General features: G+C 35.0%; 2 protein-coding genes across 4 annotated transcripts in view; both read right to left on the reverse strand.

The window, feature by feature from the left end:
• Positions 1 to 19,142, reverse strand: part of LOC127875800 (uncharacterized) — a 215,757-nt gene that overhangs the window by 24,090 nt on the left and 172,525 nt on the right. Inside the window, exon 3 of the mRNA XM_052420571.1 lies at positions 145 to 210. The gene's annotated coding sequence lies outside the window, so the exon portion shown is untranslated. The remainder of the gene's footprint in view (positions 1 to 144; positions 211 to 19,142) is intronic.
• Positions 4,381 to 19,142, reverse strand: part of LOC127875769 (uncharacterized) — a 138,785-nt gene continuing 124,023 nt past the window's right edge. For 2 of the 3 annotated variants that reach the window (XM_052420570.1, XM_052420569.1), the window contains 4 exons: positions 17,808 to 18,501; positions 8,116 to 8,264; positions 6,710 to 6,834; positions 4,381 to 5,021 (listed from right to left, as the gene is read on the reverse strand). In XM_052420570.1, coding sequence (XP_052276530.1) covers positions 4,948 to 5,021; positions 6,710 to 6,834; positions 8,116 to 8,264; positions 17,808 to 18,365 — 906 coding nt within the window. In that variant the 5' untranslated portion in view covers positions 18,366 to 18,501 and the 3' untranslated portion in view covers positions 4,381 to 4,947. Of the gene's footprint in view, positions 5,022 to 6,709; positions 6,835 to 8,115; positions 8,265 to 17,349; positions 18,502 to 19,142 lie in introns of all 3 variants that reach the window. The other variant, XR_008047485.1, reaches the window with a different exon arrangement.

Genomic DNA, 19,142 nt, shown 5'->3' on the forward strand with positions numbered 1-19,142 from the left:
AATTAAAGTTTTAGAAATAGTTATATTAAATTTGTTTTTCTGAAATCAATGGACTTTTTGCACACAAAAAATAAAAATCCCAGAATTGCATTTTTTCCCAAATTGGCCATGAAAAGGCCTGATAATTAAAAACGTCTTTGTTACCTTCTGTGTATTCAGGTCATCCTTGTCCACCACATCCTCAGCATCCTTGTCCTGACTCAGCAGCGACTGGAGCAGCAAAATAGCTTGATGTTTTTCTTGTATGTATATTTAGGATTCACACAAATTTATATAAATGTAATGAAAATCAATAACAAATGCTCAACAGCATAAAATGTGGCAAATTAATAAATCTCACATCAAGTGTTACCTTTCTGTAAACATTGCGTAAAATTCCAATATGTGCGCCTCCAAAGATTACTTAAACAATATTTTATATAAAAAATATTCATCCATATACATTTCTTACATGGCATGGTGTTTATAGAAATGAAAGTCTAAAAATAGCCTTAGTTGCTATGTACATGTGCATTTATGTACAAATATGAAATTTTCAGTTGAAATGCTTTGTTTTTTCATGCACAGTTTACCAGAACTAAATGTTAGGACCATAATGACACAAATGTTATGACAACATAACATAATATGCATTAGATCTAATGTTCTAACAAAAACCCTCACAGTGTGTAATTAGATAACAATATGTTCACATAAATCATTTGTATCTTTAACTACACATTTAATGTTGTATTGTAACATCACTCACTACAATGTTTGTATGCTAAACAACACATGGTAATTGAAATACTAATTACAACAACTCATACATACATGTACACACTATTACACTCTGAACACCAGGATGTTGTCACCCCACCACTGTCCCACAATGATGGATGATGTGGTGCTGCTGTAGCAGACTGACCGTGGCCACCTCACTCCATCCTCCTGATCAGCCAGCTCGGCCAGCTTACTCTTTCCCTCCCAGCCCACCTGTAGTAGAGTTCGGGAATAGTCTCCACAGACCAGCACCTGGCCTGCAGGGGTCACATGTAGACAACATGGGCCCCATAGTAGTGCTGGGTCTGTGAATGTAGCCAGGAGTGTGCCATCCCTGGCCAGGGTGAGAAGCTTGCCATAGCAGTAGCTGGTGATGTACAGCCTGTCTCCTGTGGGACTCACAGCACACTGGTCTACTGCAAAACAGAGTAACATCAAGATATTGAATTACTGTCAATGTTAAATAATCTTATTAAACATACTGCAGTGATATTGTATTACATATGTGTTGGTTGTTATAAATAGACAATAAACATATGTTAACATATGCATACATTTGAATTATTTAATAGTTATGTGTGGCAATAAATTTCGGTGTTATTGTGTAAAAGTGATATGTTGAAATGCGACTGGTGAGGTAGAAATGAAGTGTAACGTACAATTGCAAAGATGGAAACAATTACACAGATGAAAATCATTACACAGTTCAATCGTCATGTACATATGAATGTTACTATATGCAGCAATAATAGATTTCCAACCCTTGTACACATGTGATAACAATGTACTGACAAACATGAAACTTACACAAGCAGACATACTTCATACATGTGCTGTGTTAAGACTTTAGTTACGTATGCAAAGTGTTTATAACAAGAACAATAATTTTTCAAACGAACAAAATATTGAGGCTTTTCTATCAACAAAAGCAAGATGTTAAAATGAATAATAATAATTACATACATACAATGTACATTTGAAAACTTCTTAATATCCGTCTACAGCAATTTAAAGTGTATCCATTTTATATGATCATAATTTATTTTTATTTACAAAACATATTGGATATGAACAGTAATTTGACAACCACAAAACTGAATGATAGGTCAGAAAGTGTGTCTTTGCCAGGAACTCAGTTTCTATTTATAGACATGTCATGTAGTGACAGTCAAAATACTGCATTACTCATATATATAAATCCATAACAGAGAACAACTTTCTTGCTGTTATTATAATTCATTGACACAAACACATTTTACAAATATTAAGTTTTACAATAATTTGTAATACATATTCCTGATGATATCAAAATGAAACCACCATGATTCTTACCTGTTTTATCAAAATAGTCTGATTCCTTCTCATAGAGTCTGCAGACCAGTGTCCCACTCAGTGAGTACTTGTACAGGGCAGTATTAGAGCAGATGAACAAATCTCCCTGGTGGTGTGCAATGCCTCTACAGTTATGTTGTAACTGAAGCCTCCTGCCAGGAACTTATGGCGCACCAAAGGGGTCGAAACTTTAACTTCTGCTCGAGCAGAAAAAAATGCTGCTCGAGCAGCATTAAAATGCTGCTCGAGCAGGATATTGCTGCTCGAGCAGCAATTTACTGGTCGAGCAGCATTTCAATGCTGCTTGAGCAGCAAAATTCCTGCTCGAGCAGCAATATGCTGCTCGAGCAGCATTTATTTTTAGAATAAGCCATTGAACCCGTCAGCCAATCAAATTTGAGCTTACAAACGGACGACATTAGCTATCTCTACGGAAACGAAATAGACCGGTGAAGCGTCAATAACAGTCAATATTGTCAGATCGTGAGATTTGACGATTTTCACAGTACCCTCGTGATATTGCTCCGATCAGTTGCCGTGAAAAATGTCAGATTGATGAAAAATAATATTTAACGCATTGTTGTTTCAATTCAACTTAATTTCGCGTTTTAACAGCTCGCAGTTATTTTCGGACATCTTTTTTTTCGGACGTTGAACCTAAACACATTGTTCACAACAAAGATATCAAAACAGTAGTTCTAACACCATGCAAACATTTGAATTTTAAAACGATTTTCGTTTTAAATGCTATATATATCGATGATGTACATGCATTACGTTGTAAAGAAATATGGTAATGCTTAATTTACAGTCATGAGTGTTGCAGTTTTTTAATACAAAGATATAGCATTGATTTAAGAAAATACTTTCAGATTATATATATATATATATATATATATATATATATATATATATATATATTATTTCACCTTAAAAAAGTTAAAAACTGATTATGAACCAAATTCAGTTCCACAAATGTTTAATCCCAATCGGTGTTTTTATCATTATTTTAGCTAATTCACATGTACACTCAATTCAGGAAAACTATTGTATTATATTTCACACAATCATATTTACCACTATCATCATTTATTTAACATGTCAATAAGCTCGATTGGTAATTGTCGGTTCGGCTTGGGCAATGCTTTAAAGTACCCCGTGTACTCTTAAGTATACTTTAATGTACCCCGGGTACGCTAAATATTCTTAAACGTACCGTTGGTCTGTCTGTCAGTGCAGTCACTCACAAACTTTTCAGTGCTTTATCTCAGAAATTCAATATAAGTTTTCAACATGAAACTTTATGGGTGTATAAATATAGCTGAGGAGAGGTGCCATGCACAAGAACCATAACCCGTCGCTTTCTGAAATAAGAGTTATTTCGCTTTGTTGTTTTTGTATGATGTAACTAGGGCTATATCTCAGATACTATACAAGATTTTAACATGAAACTTCATGGGTGTATAATTATCAATGCACAAGAACCATAACCGTATACTTTCTTACGTAACTGTTATTGCCCTTTCTTGTTATTGTTATTTTATGATGTAACTTTTTAGGGCTATATCTCATTTATAGAACCATGCATAAGAACTACAACCCTTCACTTTCTTATATAAGAGTTATTGCCCTTTGTTGTTTTTATATGATGAAACTTTTCAGGGCTTTATCTCAGAAACTATAAATACAAGATTTCAACATGAAATTTCATGGGTGTATAATTGTCAATGAGAATAAGTGCCATGCACAAAAAACATAACCCTAGTACATATGTACATGTCTGATGTTACTTTACAGGACTATATCACAGATACTATACACGATTTAAAGATGAAATTTAATGGATGTTAAGATATCAATGAGGAGAGGTGTCATGCACAAAATCTATAACCCTACACTTTCTTAAATAAGAGTTATTGCCAATTGTTTTTTTTATGTTGTTACTTTTAAATAAGTGAGATAAGGGTACAACCCTTCAAATAAACTTTTCTGTTAGTTCTGCACCCATCAATAATCAAAATTTATTTGGCGGGGGATATCAATTAAACGAATTTGCTTATTATTAGTCTCAACGTTGAAAAAGACTTAATATTTTAAGTAGCAATGAGAATATAAGACACAACAGACTCATCAGTCATCAGTATTATGTTAACATATCTTTAGTCAGTTACTTAACTAGGGCAAATAAAGTTGAAGTTTATCAGGTGGTCTAAAAGTCCTCACCGCCTAGCAGATAAGTCTACAAAGTATTTTAAAACCGGTTCATGAACATGAAATGATAAGTCATTTACGCCATCGGGATTATTTATTTTAAGTCAATATGTTTTTGGAATCTTAAGGCACTCATTGAAAAATACACCACTACATAAATAAATATCTAGGTCAATTGTGATTCTGTCAAGCAATGATTATCATATCAATTATTATCTCCAGAGTTATTCTTTTTTTGTTGCACTTATCATAATCTAACCATCTGCATTATTTTTGCCAAACAGGTGGTTTTGCAATCTGAGCACCACAATCATCAATATTTTTGTGTGGATATAAAGATGTTATAAAAATGTAGGATTTAAAACCTTCAGTTTTATTGTGCTGTACTTGTTTAGGAGATGTGTAATACCAACTGGCTACTTCTGTTTTCAGAACTAAAAGGCACAGAAGGATTTTATTAATATTTTGTTGAGTTCTCAGATTAATCGAGCCCAAAGCACTTCCTGCTACAAAACATATTTTCGAGCAACAACACATATTGATAATATCCATTTTAATGCCGTGCGGGTCTTTACAGTGGAGTGATCGAGTCACACAGATATGTTTGCCGCACTCCATGAATCAGAAGTCTGCGTCTCACGACTAGTCTTGATAAGCTGAATCATGGGCCTGTCGCAACATTGTGGGATGCTTTTCATGACCATACATTTGGCAGTCTGGAAATAAAGTAAAAGTCATTCATACTTAGCTTAAAAAACAACAACATTTGTTTGCAATAAGAAAAGCATATATTCACTAGATTAAGTGTTCACAAAAAATACTATTTCTGAAAATAAAATTGCAAGAACGATAGTTTTACAGTGAAAAGTATTCATGTTTTATGCATCATAAATATACAATCACATGAAGACACTGAAAAACAACTTTTCATACAAAATAATATAATGGAGCAAAGAGAATGCTATTTTTCATTATATGACACATTAATAAATTAAAATATGAGTAATCTTCTTGTTTAACCTTTTTTCAGGGTTATTTGACAAAAGTGGGACTCTATAACACAGTTTGATATTACATATGAAATATCGTGTCCTTTATAAATTAAAAGAAAATGCAAGGCTCTAAAAACCAATGCACCAACAGAAAGGTACGATGATTATATTCTACATTCTCCCATTATTTTGTTGAATAAACGTTAATGCAAATCTTTACTAAGCAAACTATAGCTTTGTCACAGACGTGACAAATACCCCCACATGCCGCATTGACACAGACTATTTTGAATGCTGTCTTCACAAAACAAGAGAATCAAATTTATGGCGATTTTTAAGAATGATAATGCCATTATCATTTATGGCCATTTCGACCTTTGAACTCTTGAATTCTTTAGCATGACATGCAGTCCAAATTTATGGCCATTTTTTTTACTTTTGAACTCCAAGTGTGACCTAGACCTTGGAGTCATCAACATAATTCTTTCGCATGACACATCGTCAATCACTGTGAACAAATGAACCATGTATTTTTAAAATCTCACAATAAATGACATAGTTATGGCTCGAACAAGATCATTTATGGCCAATTTTGACCTTTGAACTCACAGTGTGACCTTGACGTTGCAGATATAGACTTAATTCTTTTGCGCGACACACCGTCCAATAATGGTGAACAAATGTGCCAAATGATTTTAAAATCTCACAAGAACAACATAGTTATGGCCTGGACAAGCTCATTTATGGCCTTTTTTAACCTTTGAACTCAAAGTGTGACCTTGATCTTGGAGTTATCGACGTAATTCTTTCGCGCCACACACCGTCCAATGATGGTGAACAAATGTGCCAAATGATTTTAAAATCTCACAATGAATGACATAGTTATTGCCCAGACAAGCTCATTTATGGCCATTTTTAATCTGTGAACTCAAAGTGTGACCTTGACCTTCGAGATATTGAAGTAATTCTTTCGCGCGACACACCGTCACATGATGGTGAACAAATTTGCCAAATGATTTTAAAATCTCACAATAAATGATAAAGTTATGGCCCGGACAAGCATTTGACCCTTGAACTCCAAGTGTGACCTTGATCTTGGAGATATCAACATACTTTTTCACGCAACACACCGTTCCATGATGGTGAACAAATGTACCAAGTTATTTAAAAATCTAACGATTAATGACATAGTTATGGTCCGGACAAACTTTCGGTTTAAAACACACTAAGTGACCTCGTGACCTAGTTTTTGACCCAGCATGACCCATATTCAAACTTGGCCTAAACATCATCAAGATACAACTTGTGACCAAGTTTGGTGAAGATCGGATGAAATTTCGGGACAGACCGACAAACCGACCGACAGTACGACAAAGTGACTCCTATATAGAAATATAAAGCTAATTTATTACCATCAATGCAAACACTCCACAGCTGTTTCCATGGCGCTGTTTGTTGCAAGGTGGCGCTTTGAACTCTGAACTGAATTTTTTCCAAGCCATCGTTCACAATTTGCGCTCGTTGACACATGAACTGGCTGCAACAAATATTTTGTTGGTAAAAATCAACAAAAATCATGTGCCTATATACTTAAGTGGTACTTTATCTATACCAAATTGTTTTGGTAATCAGTTTTCAAACATATATATATATATATATATGTGAATCTCTTAACACATTATTGGAAACACATAAGTGTGAGAGATAGGACACAATAATAAATAAGAATGAACTAAGAAAGCAAGCTTAAATTTATATATAGCCTATCATTTTTAAAGTGTTGGTGGTCATAACAATTTAATATTTAAGATAAAGATCCAAATATAGAAAACAAATAAGATTTACAAAGTTTTTTGAATATCTTGTTTGGTATATTGCCTGATGAATGATAACTGGAACTGGCCAAAAAAGCTCCCTAAATGTGACCTTTGATCTCTTGTTAACGCATGCGCTGCAGCTTCTCTACATGGAGAACATATGTGGTAAGCTATATTAAAAATGGCATATTCAATTATCGAATCACAGTTTGGATAAGCTCAGAGACACACATAAAATGCACATACACCAGCTGCTACTGTGACTGCTATATCAAGCAGGTAAGACAAACAAGATGCGTTTGTGAAACACAATGTCCCCCTATATGACGTTTGACCTTGAAGGATGACCTTGACCTTAACCCTTCACCACTCAAAATGTGCAGCTCCATGAGATACACATGCATTTAAAATATAAAATTGCTAGCTTCAATATTGCAGAAGTGACATTACATGAGCAATTTTGACCATATATTTGACCTTGAAGGATGACCTTGACCTTGACCTTTCACCACTCAAAATGTGCAGCTCCATGAGATACACATGCATGCCAAATATCAAGTTGCTATCTTCAATATTGCAAAAGTATTCATAAAATAAGCGATTTGGGCCACATATATTTGACCTCTGACCTTGAAGAATGACCTTGACCTTTCACCACTCAAAATGTGCAGCTCCATGAGATACACATGCATGCCAAATATCAAGTTGCTATCTTCAATATTGCAAAAGTACTCATAAAATGAGCGATTTTGGCCACATATATTTGACCTCTGACCTTGAAGGATGACCTTAACTTTGACCTTTCACCACTCAAAATGTGCAGCTCCATGAGATACATATGCATGCCAAATATCAAGTTGCTATCTTCAATATTGCAAAAGTTATTGCAAATGTTAAAGTTGGCGCAAACAGACCAACCAACCAACAGACAGGGCAAAAAGAATATGTCCCCCACTACTATAGTGGGGGACATAAAAATGAATTACAGCTTTGAACCTTACCAGAACAAATCGAACAATGCCTTGTTGTTACCACCCAACGAGTCGTAAATGGTTACAGTCCTGGACATAACACTTGCAAACAGCAAAACCCAGTGATTGTTGCCTTTACATTGTGGCAGCATAAGTAGATCATACATATTGAAGTCCACCTACAAAATGTGAAATTATAATGTACCTTAAACAATGTATACATTACTAAACAGTGAGAAATTTGCTCAAATTACTTCAAAGAAGTATAGTGGCATGCTAGAATCAAGTACAGTTTAAGTTAACAATAAAACAAAAGATTGTCAGGCAATATGGTACTCCTGGAACAACTTTGTAGAGGTCATCATTTGAAAAGAACATGTAGAATTTATGAAGAACCACCACTTTTACATAAAAATTCATGTCATGTAAAACGAAGACTTTGGCATTCATATCTCACAGACATATCAAGTCATTACCACTGCCACCTTCATCAACATAATTATTGGACACATAGAGAACTACTATATCTCACTACATACAAAATGTGGTAGCCCTAGATCCTACAGTTAAGGACAAGGACGCACGCAGGCACGGACGGACGCACGCATGACGGACACAGGACTATGACATACGCCTCGCTGGCCTTTGGCCAGTGGAGCTAAAAATCAATTAAGGAAGGGAGGGAGCACCCCTCACTAACCCAACCATAAAGGCCCCTGGGCATCTGAAATATGACCACAAGCACTAATAATCATATAATAATGATAAAACCCGGTCACCACTACAATTGTTATGATTGCGAGATATAATGTAAACATTTGCATTACAGGTCAATCTTTTTTCTTCAAGCCCAACACAAAATAACAATGCAAAATTAAAGTTTTAAAGGTTTTCAATGGGTACAAATAGGGTATTTATCTGGACATTGGAAACGTTGAAATACATGAAAATATCATCAAACAACTTAAATGTATTTCATTGTTAAAATATGTTTTTCTTGATTTTTCTCCAAACTTTACACAAATATGGGTGATTTCAAAAATATAAACTAGAAATGGCGCGGTTGAGGCCGACGTGTATCCCCACGCCGCATGTTTGACCCAGGGCTCCCCCAGGGTTGGTAATGGTTTTATGCATAGTTGAGATTGAACGTATTGTCATAAGAGAAGTTCGGTATCAATTAGATGTGAATCGGTGTAGAAATGAAGATATTATAGTAAAAGGCAATTTTGGGTGGGCGTGGCCTATGTGGGCGGGTGCCCCAGGGTTGGTTATGGGGCCATGCATAGTTGAGATTAACCATAATGTCATAAGAGAGGTTCAGTATCAATTTGAAGTGAATCGGTGTAGAAATGAAGAAATTATAGTAAAAGGCAATTTTGGGTGGGCGTGGTCTATGTGGGCGTGGCCAATGTGGGCGGGGCACCCCAGGGATGGTAATGGGGCCATGTATAGTTGAGATTATCCGTATTGCCATAAGAGAGCTTCAGTATCAATTTGAAGACATTCGGTGTAGTCTCCGGTGCACTCAAAATATGCAGCTCCATGAGATACACATGCATGCCAAATATCAAGTTGCTATCTTGAATATTGCAAAAGTTATGACCAAGGTTAAAGTTTTGGGACACACACACATACAATGACAGACAGGCCAAAAACAATATACCCCCGATCTTTTGATCCAGGGGCATAAAAATGAGTAAAAATCTCTGACCCGGCCCCACCCCAACCCACATAACTTTTGACCCAGGGGTCAGATCAAAATTCCAAATAGTGCAGGGTCGCACATATGCTCATAGCTACCATGTGTGTAAGTTTCAAGGTTCTAGTGCTTATAGTGTAGGAGGAGAAAGTGGCCAGGACGGACAGAAGACGGAGATAACCACAATATCCCCACTTTTTCTCCGAAAAGCGTGGGGATATTGAAGCCTAAATGAAAAAATTTCTCAAATTTTAGATGTTAAGTTATGGCAACAGTTTTGTTTGTATTGCATAGGGAAAGGGTTCAAGTTTTATAAATGAGTAGGGCCGTTCTGTCAGATGTAATCACTTTTTCACAACAAAAGATGTTAACCAAATGTTTTGAATTTTTTTTTATAAATGTACATGTCTTTTGCACTTAATAAAATCCCATTAAAACATGTTATCAATATTTTGTGTGTTTTGTCAACATGCAGTATGTTCTTAAGCAAAATTTAAATACAAAATCAGAAGTGTTCTAAAAAAAAAATATGGAAAATTAAATTTTCATGTTTTTTAACACATATTTTTCAAAACTATACTCCTAAAAGTTTTTTACCTGGCCTCAAAGCAGTGTATCTTAAAGGAAAAACTCAGATTTATCAAAATATAGGATGACCTTCAAATATATGTGAAGTTTTTTTTTATTATATAAGAAAATCTGCAAAAACTAGCTTTTGCCAAAACTGTATACAATTTTCAAACATGTGTACACTTGGGACACTTACATGACTTTTGTATACAAGTTAAATAAGCAAACCATTCAACATATATAAATACTTTTTAAATTTGTATTACATTTGACTATACAAATTAATGTTTCCCCAAATAATGTTCTGTGTCCGTTTGATGATTTTTAAGGTTGATGTTTAGAGATTTAAGGTTATTTGTACTTGACAACTTTAGTTATCATTTATTCTAAGAAATACCCAAACAGTCAGTAATATAGAATACAAATTAAATTTGCATAAAATATTCTTATAAAATTATAAGATAAGTTACAGGGAACTTGAATTGTTTGCTGAAACGATCTAGCATGATTTTAGGCCAAATCTGTACACTTGGGACATTTTCAAAATGGATGAAAATCTGAAGAAAAATAGCATAACTTTTATATGTATTTCATTTGAGGTATTTTTGTGGCCCTAAATATGTTTATAACCGATGGGATATCAGAGGCATAAGGAATCTCCATAATTATGCAGTCTGTCATAGATCTGTATTTTCAATAAAACAACACATATATTTCACAAATTGTAGATACATTTGACCTGGTTTTAAATATTTTTCACATAGTTGTATATATTTTACTTTGGTTTCATAATTTATCTTGTTCTATATAATAAAGATCTATTATAAATTGCTCTCTATATGCTGGAGATCTATATGCTGGGCATTGTTCTCTATACAAATGGGTAGCATACCTTGTTCTCTACATATCAAATGATGTTCTCTACATATTAAACATTGTTCTCTATGGCATTGACCTTGATCTTTAAATATAAGACATTATGCCTCTTCTATATGTTGGAATTTGATATATATATAAGACATTGCTCTCTATACTTGAAGTTGATCTAATATTGTGTTCTCTATATATTGGACGCTTTTCTATAAATATTGAACATGGTTCTGTATACAAATACATGTTTATATTTTTTCATAACAGTTGACCTCGTTTTCTATAATATGTGTCTTGTTCTGATAAAACTGGGCTAAATTCATGTGCGTAAAGTGTCGTCCCAGATAAACCTTTGCAGTCCGCACCGGCTTATCAGGGACGACACTTTCCGCTTAAACTTGATTTTTGGTAAGAAGGGACTTCCTTCAAACTAAAAATACCATAAAAGCGGAAAGTCTCGGCTCTGATTAGCCTGTGCAGTCTGCACAGGCTAATCAGGGACGAGACTTTACGCACATGAATTAAGCCCAGTTTTCTCAGAACAAGACACATATAATTCACTGTTCTATATTTAGACCTTGCTCTCTATATATTAAACATTATATTCTCTATATATCGGACCTTGTTCTTTATAAATTAGACCTTGTTCTTTTTATACTTTATACATTAAACACGATGTCCTCTTACTTGACCTTCCTCTGTAATACAATATATCCTCTATATATTTTGGTAATGTGTCATTAAAAATGAATGAAATAATAATAAGTGCTGTACCGTTGTTTATCGAAGGTTTTAACATGGTTTTTAGTTTAGATGTGTAGGAATTGTACCACAAGGGTGACAGTCTGCGTGGTTTAATTATAAGTGTCTGAAAGACTTTTTCATCCATCATATTTGACATTTGACCATGTTCAACTTTTATATTGGCTTTTTTTCAGTTGCTTTTGAATGCTTTATTAAATCAAAATTTAATCATTAATTCCGCTATAATGTAAGTTTGTTTTCACTTTCTTGAGGTTTATAAGAAAAACATTCATTTTGTGTCCCAAGTGTACATGTACAACATTTAATAACCAACTTCAGGCTAACATTGAAGATAATTGGAGAAACATTTTGATTAAAATTGACATTAATTTGAGAAGAGGAAACGTGTTTTTGTAATAATGTTATGGTAAAGTCAAATATAATTCCCACACATTATCATTTATATGCTTATATTTTTCTTCTGAAGACAAAATATGGAGACATACCCATATAATAAGAGTAGTTAACCCCCAGAGTGAAGACAACACCTTTTTCTCTTGGAGATTACATCTTCTGTGTACTTCTTTCCAGAAAATTAGTGCCTTTGTTTATTTTTTAAAAGCTATCACCTGTCCATCAAACATGATAAAAAATTCGTACACTTGGTACAATGCAATATTTGTCTTGCAAAAAAAGTTCACAAGGTTTTGGCATCAAATTTTCAGTACATCTAGTGATAAGCATTAATGGTTTGAAGAAAATGATGTAAAACCTTGAAAATTCTATCTTATGAAAAATTTAAAATAACTTTCTTGCAAAATGTACACTTGTGACAGGGACAAATTCTGACCACATTTAGTATTCAGCTGTTCAAAATTTACATGAACAAATAATTGTATAAATACCTGTACAAATGTGTAGAAAAAACATGTGACAGGTTAAAAGGACACTTTTTGCCTATAAATATTGAAGCACTTTATGATCCCATCTCTTAATATACATGAAGAGAGTTGAAAATTGTGGCACAAAATTGACAAGAACATCATTGCTTTGAACACTTGCTACAAAAGATATCAACCTAAGTAAGAAGCATTGTTTTATTTTTCTTAAAGCATATGAATTTTTATATTCATTAAATGATGGCAATACCTAATATTTCTGAAAGTTTTATTGAAGTATAGAATTGAAAATTGCCTTTTACATAAAATGTCACGCAAAACCAGTACACTTGGGGCAATTTTAAGGATATTTTTCAATATATTTTGTTAATGAAGAAAGTTATTGAGAAGAATTTTCACATTTAAGTTAATCACATGGAAACACTTCTGTAAGATAGAAAAAGAACTCAAACATGCTTAATGGTAAGAAAATAAATGCATGTTTTATTTAGGCTTCATTAATTTTTAAATCACCCATAGGATATGATGCGGCATTTGTCTTTACGGAATATAAAAAAAATCAATCATTTTTACCCGTAAGTTGGCGCTGTAATAAATTTGCTATTCTGTGTGCTCTTTTACCAAGCTTGATTAGGAATTTTTGAAAACGCGTCATGGAGATTTTCTTTCACCATTAAAAATAATAGTTCACGGATTCAAACCATAATTCCTGATTAATATGTTGCTACAGTGGAATCCTGTTCTTAGCATACCATGTCAGCCAAAATTATGCTAATAACAGGAATATGCTATTAACCGGAACACACATTTTAGCATAAATATAGCAACTGGGGGCATACAATAAGTCAAATCTGTTAATAATTGATCGTCAAAGTGAAATTTAAATTCAACATTGTATATGATTGATGTTTAAGATAACTATTTATCAAATGGAATTGTATTCTTAGGTATTTGCATTTGCATTTGCATTTGAGCATATTTTTGCAAATTTAAAGCATATTTTCTTGGCATTCTGAGAATGTTCTATGCTATAAAGACTTTAAGTGAATTCTGAATATTGGGGTTAAAAATTATGCTATTAATAGAAGAAAAATACATTAAAATTTAAGAATTAATCTGTGCTTTGACATTCTATATGCTAATAACAGAAATATGCTATTATCAGGTATGTTAATAAGCGGAATCCAGAAATTATCCTTCAGTCTGACAGAATTTCGTAGCCTGTCAGACCAAACATCTGACAGATTATTTTACATTTTGCGGTGTCTGACTTGGCTTCTCACTTTTGAGTACATGATGCTAAATGTTTTAGATTCAACACTAGTTTCCTCAACCTCAGGACACCAGAGGTCCTGTGATGCAAATATACTTAAAGAAATATTTTTTTTTCCTGCAAATTGTGTTTAGTTCCTCACTTCTTGTAAAAAAAAACAACCTGTTACCCTCCGATTGACTGTCAATTTAAAAAGCAAACTTCAATACATATTCCTGTTTGTATTCTTGTATGAAAATGTCCACAACATATGGGCGTAGTTATATGGGGACTGAATATTCAAATACTGGTTCTAGGCCCAGGAAACGGACTCGAAAGCATTTAAAATAAGTAGGAATTACTTTCTATGCAATCGAGCTAAAATAAATAGGTTTAAACTAATATTCAAATACATGTAGGTTAAGAAGTACAGTAAATGACATGACAAAATGCTGTTAGAACATATCATCCTTCTTAATTCTAAACCAGCTATACATGACATTATTCTTAAGAGGGGCATTTCAGAATAAAGATAAAAAGATACAAACGATTCGCAATAGAAAAATTATTTACTGCAAATATTTTTTATCGAAATTATTTCCGTCAAGACATGTTGTACAATAGCATGCCATGGTTAAAATGAGTGTGTAATACAATGCCTAAACTCTTTCTGCAAAGTTTGGGAAGTCTGCTTAAGGGACATTTAAATGGAAGGACAGATGAAAGGTAACTCATTATAGTGCCACCAATGTAATTATTATGCAATTTTTTCGCAGTTCAGAGCTGAAAATAACATCCCAGATTTTAATTATGCACTGCCAAGTTATTCAATAAATAGTAAATTGTAAACATTTCAATTATGAACTAGAAATGGCGCGGCAGAGGCCGACGCGTATCCCCACGCCGAATGTTTGACCTAGGTGTGCCCCAGGGTTGGTAATGGGGCCATGCATAGCTGAGATTGACCGTATTGTCATAAGAGAAGTTCATCATCAATTAGAAGTGAATTGGTGTAGAAATGAAGAAATTATAGTAAAAGGCAATTTTGGGTGGGTGTGGTCTATGTGGGCGGGGCGCCCCAGGGTTGGTAATGGGGCCATGCATAGTTGAGATTGACTGTATTGTCATAAGAGAAGTTCAATATCAATTTGAAGTGAATCGGTGTAGAAATGAAGAAATTATAGTAAAGGCAATTTTGGGTGGGTGTGGTCTATGTGGGCGGGGCCCCAGGGTTGGTTATGGGGCCATGCATAGTTGAGATTGACCCTAATGTCATAAGAGAAGTTCAGTATCAATTTGAAGTGAATCCGTGTAGAAATGAAAAAATTATAGTAAATGGAATTTTTTGGTGGGTGTGGCCTATGTGGGCGGGCGCCCCAGGGTTGGGATTGGGGCCATGCATAGTTGAGATTGACCCTAATGTCATAACAAAAGTTCAGTATCAATTTGAAGTGAATCCGTGTAGAAATGAAAAAATTATAGTAAATGGAAATTTTTGGTGGGTGTGGCCTATGTGGGCGGGGCGCCCCAGGGTTGGGAATGGGGCCATGCATGGTTGAGATTGACCGTATTGTCATAGGTGAGGTCCAGTATCAATTTGAAGTGAATCGGTGTAGAAATAAAGAAGTAAATGTAAAATAACCTAAAAAAATGAGTGATAATTTCTGACGCGGCCCCACCCCAACCCCTATAACTTTTGACCCAGGGGTCAGATCAAAATTCCAAATAGTGCACCGTCGCACATATGCTCATAGCTACCATGTGTGTAAATTTCAAGGTTCTAGTGCTTTTAGTGTAGGAGGAGATAGTGGCCAGGACGGACGGACAGACGGACGGACAGACGGACGGACAGACGGACGGACGGACGGACGGCGGAGATCACCACAATATCCCCACCTTTTTTTCAAAAAGCGTGGGGATAAAAATTAAACAACTTGTAATTCAGACACAACTCACATTTTACCTGTTGTTAGCTTTGAACAAGCTTATTGGCCTCGGTGAAAAATAATTTACACTGAAGTTGAGAAAAGTCCTCGCGAACTCAGTGCCCCAGATAATTATTTGGGAAATAGGGTTTTCAACCATTGATTTTGAAAAATAGGGTGATTCCATTCTTCATATAGGGTAAAATGAGTAATAAAAATGCATACCTTAAAATAATTGCTGATTTACTTCCGTTGACGCTGCACACTTGTATTGATTCAATAGAACTGTAAACTATCATCATAAATTTTAAAAAACTGATGTTTCGTAATATGTTTAATCCTTGAAACTGTCCATGATATAAACTTTAAAAAATGTCGACAATTTCTAACTTCTTTTTATACTTTTGACAGGTTTGTTAAGTCACAGACTTTCCATCATGTTTTTTGGATGTCAACTCATTTGCTGTATACACAGTTTTTAACAAAATCGATAACACGAATGATTCGGCACTGATTGCCTCTTGCTTTCTTGATTCGAAAAAGTTTGCGATCGGCTGATATTTTGGCGCAACAATCTCGGACGTCTATCGACCTCTCTTAGCTATTTTTATTTCGCATTGTAATAGAAACTGAAAGTACAGACGCTTTACAAATACATGCACAATGAGCGACGAATTAGGTCAGATTGAAAACGCATAGCGTTTGAATAACTAATTACTATGACCGTTTGCTGAGCTTGCTGAATGTAAGCGTCACCGCATTACGATAACAATTCCAAAGAGAAAATAACTAAAATGAGCAAAGCATTTTTAATCGAAGTTTTGTATTGTTAATTTGACGAATTTGCGTAAAAGTCAAATTGGTTGCGTTTTCAATACTCATGATATTGTATTTCTTTGCATTTTTAAACATTTTAATAGGGTGAAAGACGCAGATACGCAGCTTATCTGGGGCACTGAGAACTGGTTAACAGACATAATATTTTGGATAATTGTAAAAGTTAGGACAGCAGATATACATGTATGGGGAGAACGAGAAACGTAAACAATGTTAACCAGAAAGGCACAATCACAGGCAATCGGCACCTGTGTCGGAAGCAATTATTAAGAATCATTAAGAAAGTAAATCGATAGACACAGAGAACCTACACTTGCGCACCCATTGAGCAATTCTTATCAGTCATCGTCGTGATTTTCGCAAAAGTTTTAACAGCCGTTAGACATTTATGGTCGATTTTCTTATTAAGCGAATGGCAACAATTTTTTGATCGACTAGTTTGCAGACAAAATATAAAGCACTTACCGCGTGTCACTGTTAAACTTTAAACAGGTCGTCACATAAACTTGCAGAAGATGTGAAAAAGGCACCATAATGGTGGCAGCCATTTTTTCAAAACAAACCAGTTTCGCACCATGTGGCAAATATAACAAGAGCTCTGATTGGCTAATGCCATAATCTAAAAATAAATGCTGGTCGAGCAGGATTTTTCTGCTCGAGCAGAAAAAATGCTGGTCGAGCAGTAAATTTGCTGCTCGAGCAGCATTTTGCTGGTCGAGCAGCATTTAAATGCTGCTCAAGCAGCATTTTTTCCTGCTCGAGCAGAAGTTAAAGTTTCGACCCCTTTGGTATCCCATAGGAACTAGCTTGCTCTGGGTGACAGTGATAAACTGGACCCCATGATCACCCAAAGCCACTGCAGCCTCACTGGGTGTGATGAGACACATGTCCCATGGCTTGGCATTCACACCCCAGTGACTCACCACCTGGTACTGCTGGTTCAGCAGCTTGACTTTGTCATTCTGCCAGTCTGCAACCAAGACTTGCCCATCTGGGAGAGCACATACCGCAGTGATATTGCATGTATCTGAATCCCTAAATATTCTCACTTTGTACTTAGACACCACCCCTTTCACAGAGAACAACTCGTCTGAAAAGTTCTCATTCATATATATCTCACACTGTTGTATTTTGTCCAGACATTTATAATGGGCTATTAAGGAGAGTTCTGGTTGATACTTCACTTTCTGCATGGCTTTATGGAGTGGTAACAATTCACCATGATGTCTGATGCAGGTTTTGATCACACTGATGAGAGGAGCTTGATTAAGTTTCAGCTCTTCTTTATGTTCCTTAATAGAGCCATTTTCAAAATCTGTTAATAATAAATTTACTTTCTGACGAATTTCATCTAATATATATTCCACGTTTTCAAATGTTTCATTCATGGAGGTGTCGTCACATTGGACTAAGAAAGATTGTATATTAAGTCGCATTGTCTTCACCTTGTTTCGCTCAAATTCAGCATAGGAGCCCTGCATAGATCTCCTGTTGTCCTCCCTATAACTCTGGAGCTTCTTTAATCTTGAAAGAGTTTTAGAAACTCTGACTGACAATTTCTTTACATCTGATGACTGCCTTTTGACTTTAGAGAAAACTTTAACCTGAGTGCACCGACTGAAAGGAAAAACAAGGATATCAGTAAAACGGATGGATGCCCCCAATGATGCTTTGTCGATATTTGGGTTGTGTGGACAAAGTGTTACCTTGAGAAAATCTATTATTAGCCTCGATGACCTTGACCTTGACCCCAGTAACCTAAAACCTCATCAAAAGGTTGAGGTCCATGCAAGGTACCTACATGCCAAACATGTAAGAAATCTTAAAATATTGAAGGCGCTATGAGAAACTGTAAAAAAAATGTGACTGAAAAATCTATGATTAGCCTCTGTGACCTTGACCCAAGTGACCTCAAACCTCATGAAAAGGTAGACGTCCATGCCAGGTACCTACATGCCAAATATGTAAGAGATCAGTAAAATATTGAAGGCGCTATGAGAAACTGTACCAAAAGTGTGACGGAAGGAATTAAGGAAGGAAGGACAAACTGGCAACTATATGCTCCCCATATATATATATATATGGGGAGCATAACAACATTTTTATAATGAAATCTTCATAACAATCAAGATAATTGGAATACATTATTAATGTACCACATGCTCATATCATAGGTATGGATACGTTACTTAAGATATACATGTACATACAAACACATTGCTATAGATATACTGGCATTCACATTTTTAAAGATCAAA

Source organism: Dreissena polymorpha, chromosome 1, assembly GCF_020536995.1.
Source record: "Dreissena polymorpha isolate Duluth1 chromosome 1, UMN_Dpol_1.0, whole genome shotgun sequence".
Classification (NCBI taxonomy): Eukaryota; Metazoa; Mollusca; class Bivalvia; order Myida; family Dreissenidae; genus Dreissena; species Dreissena polymorpha.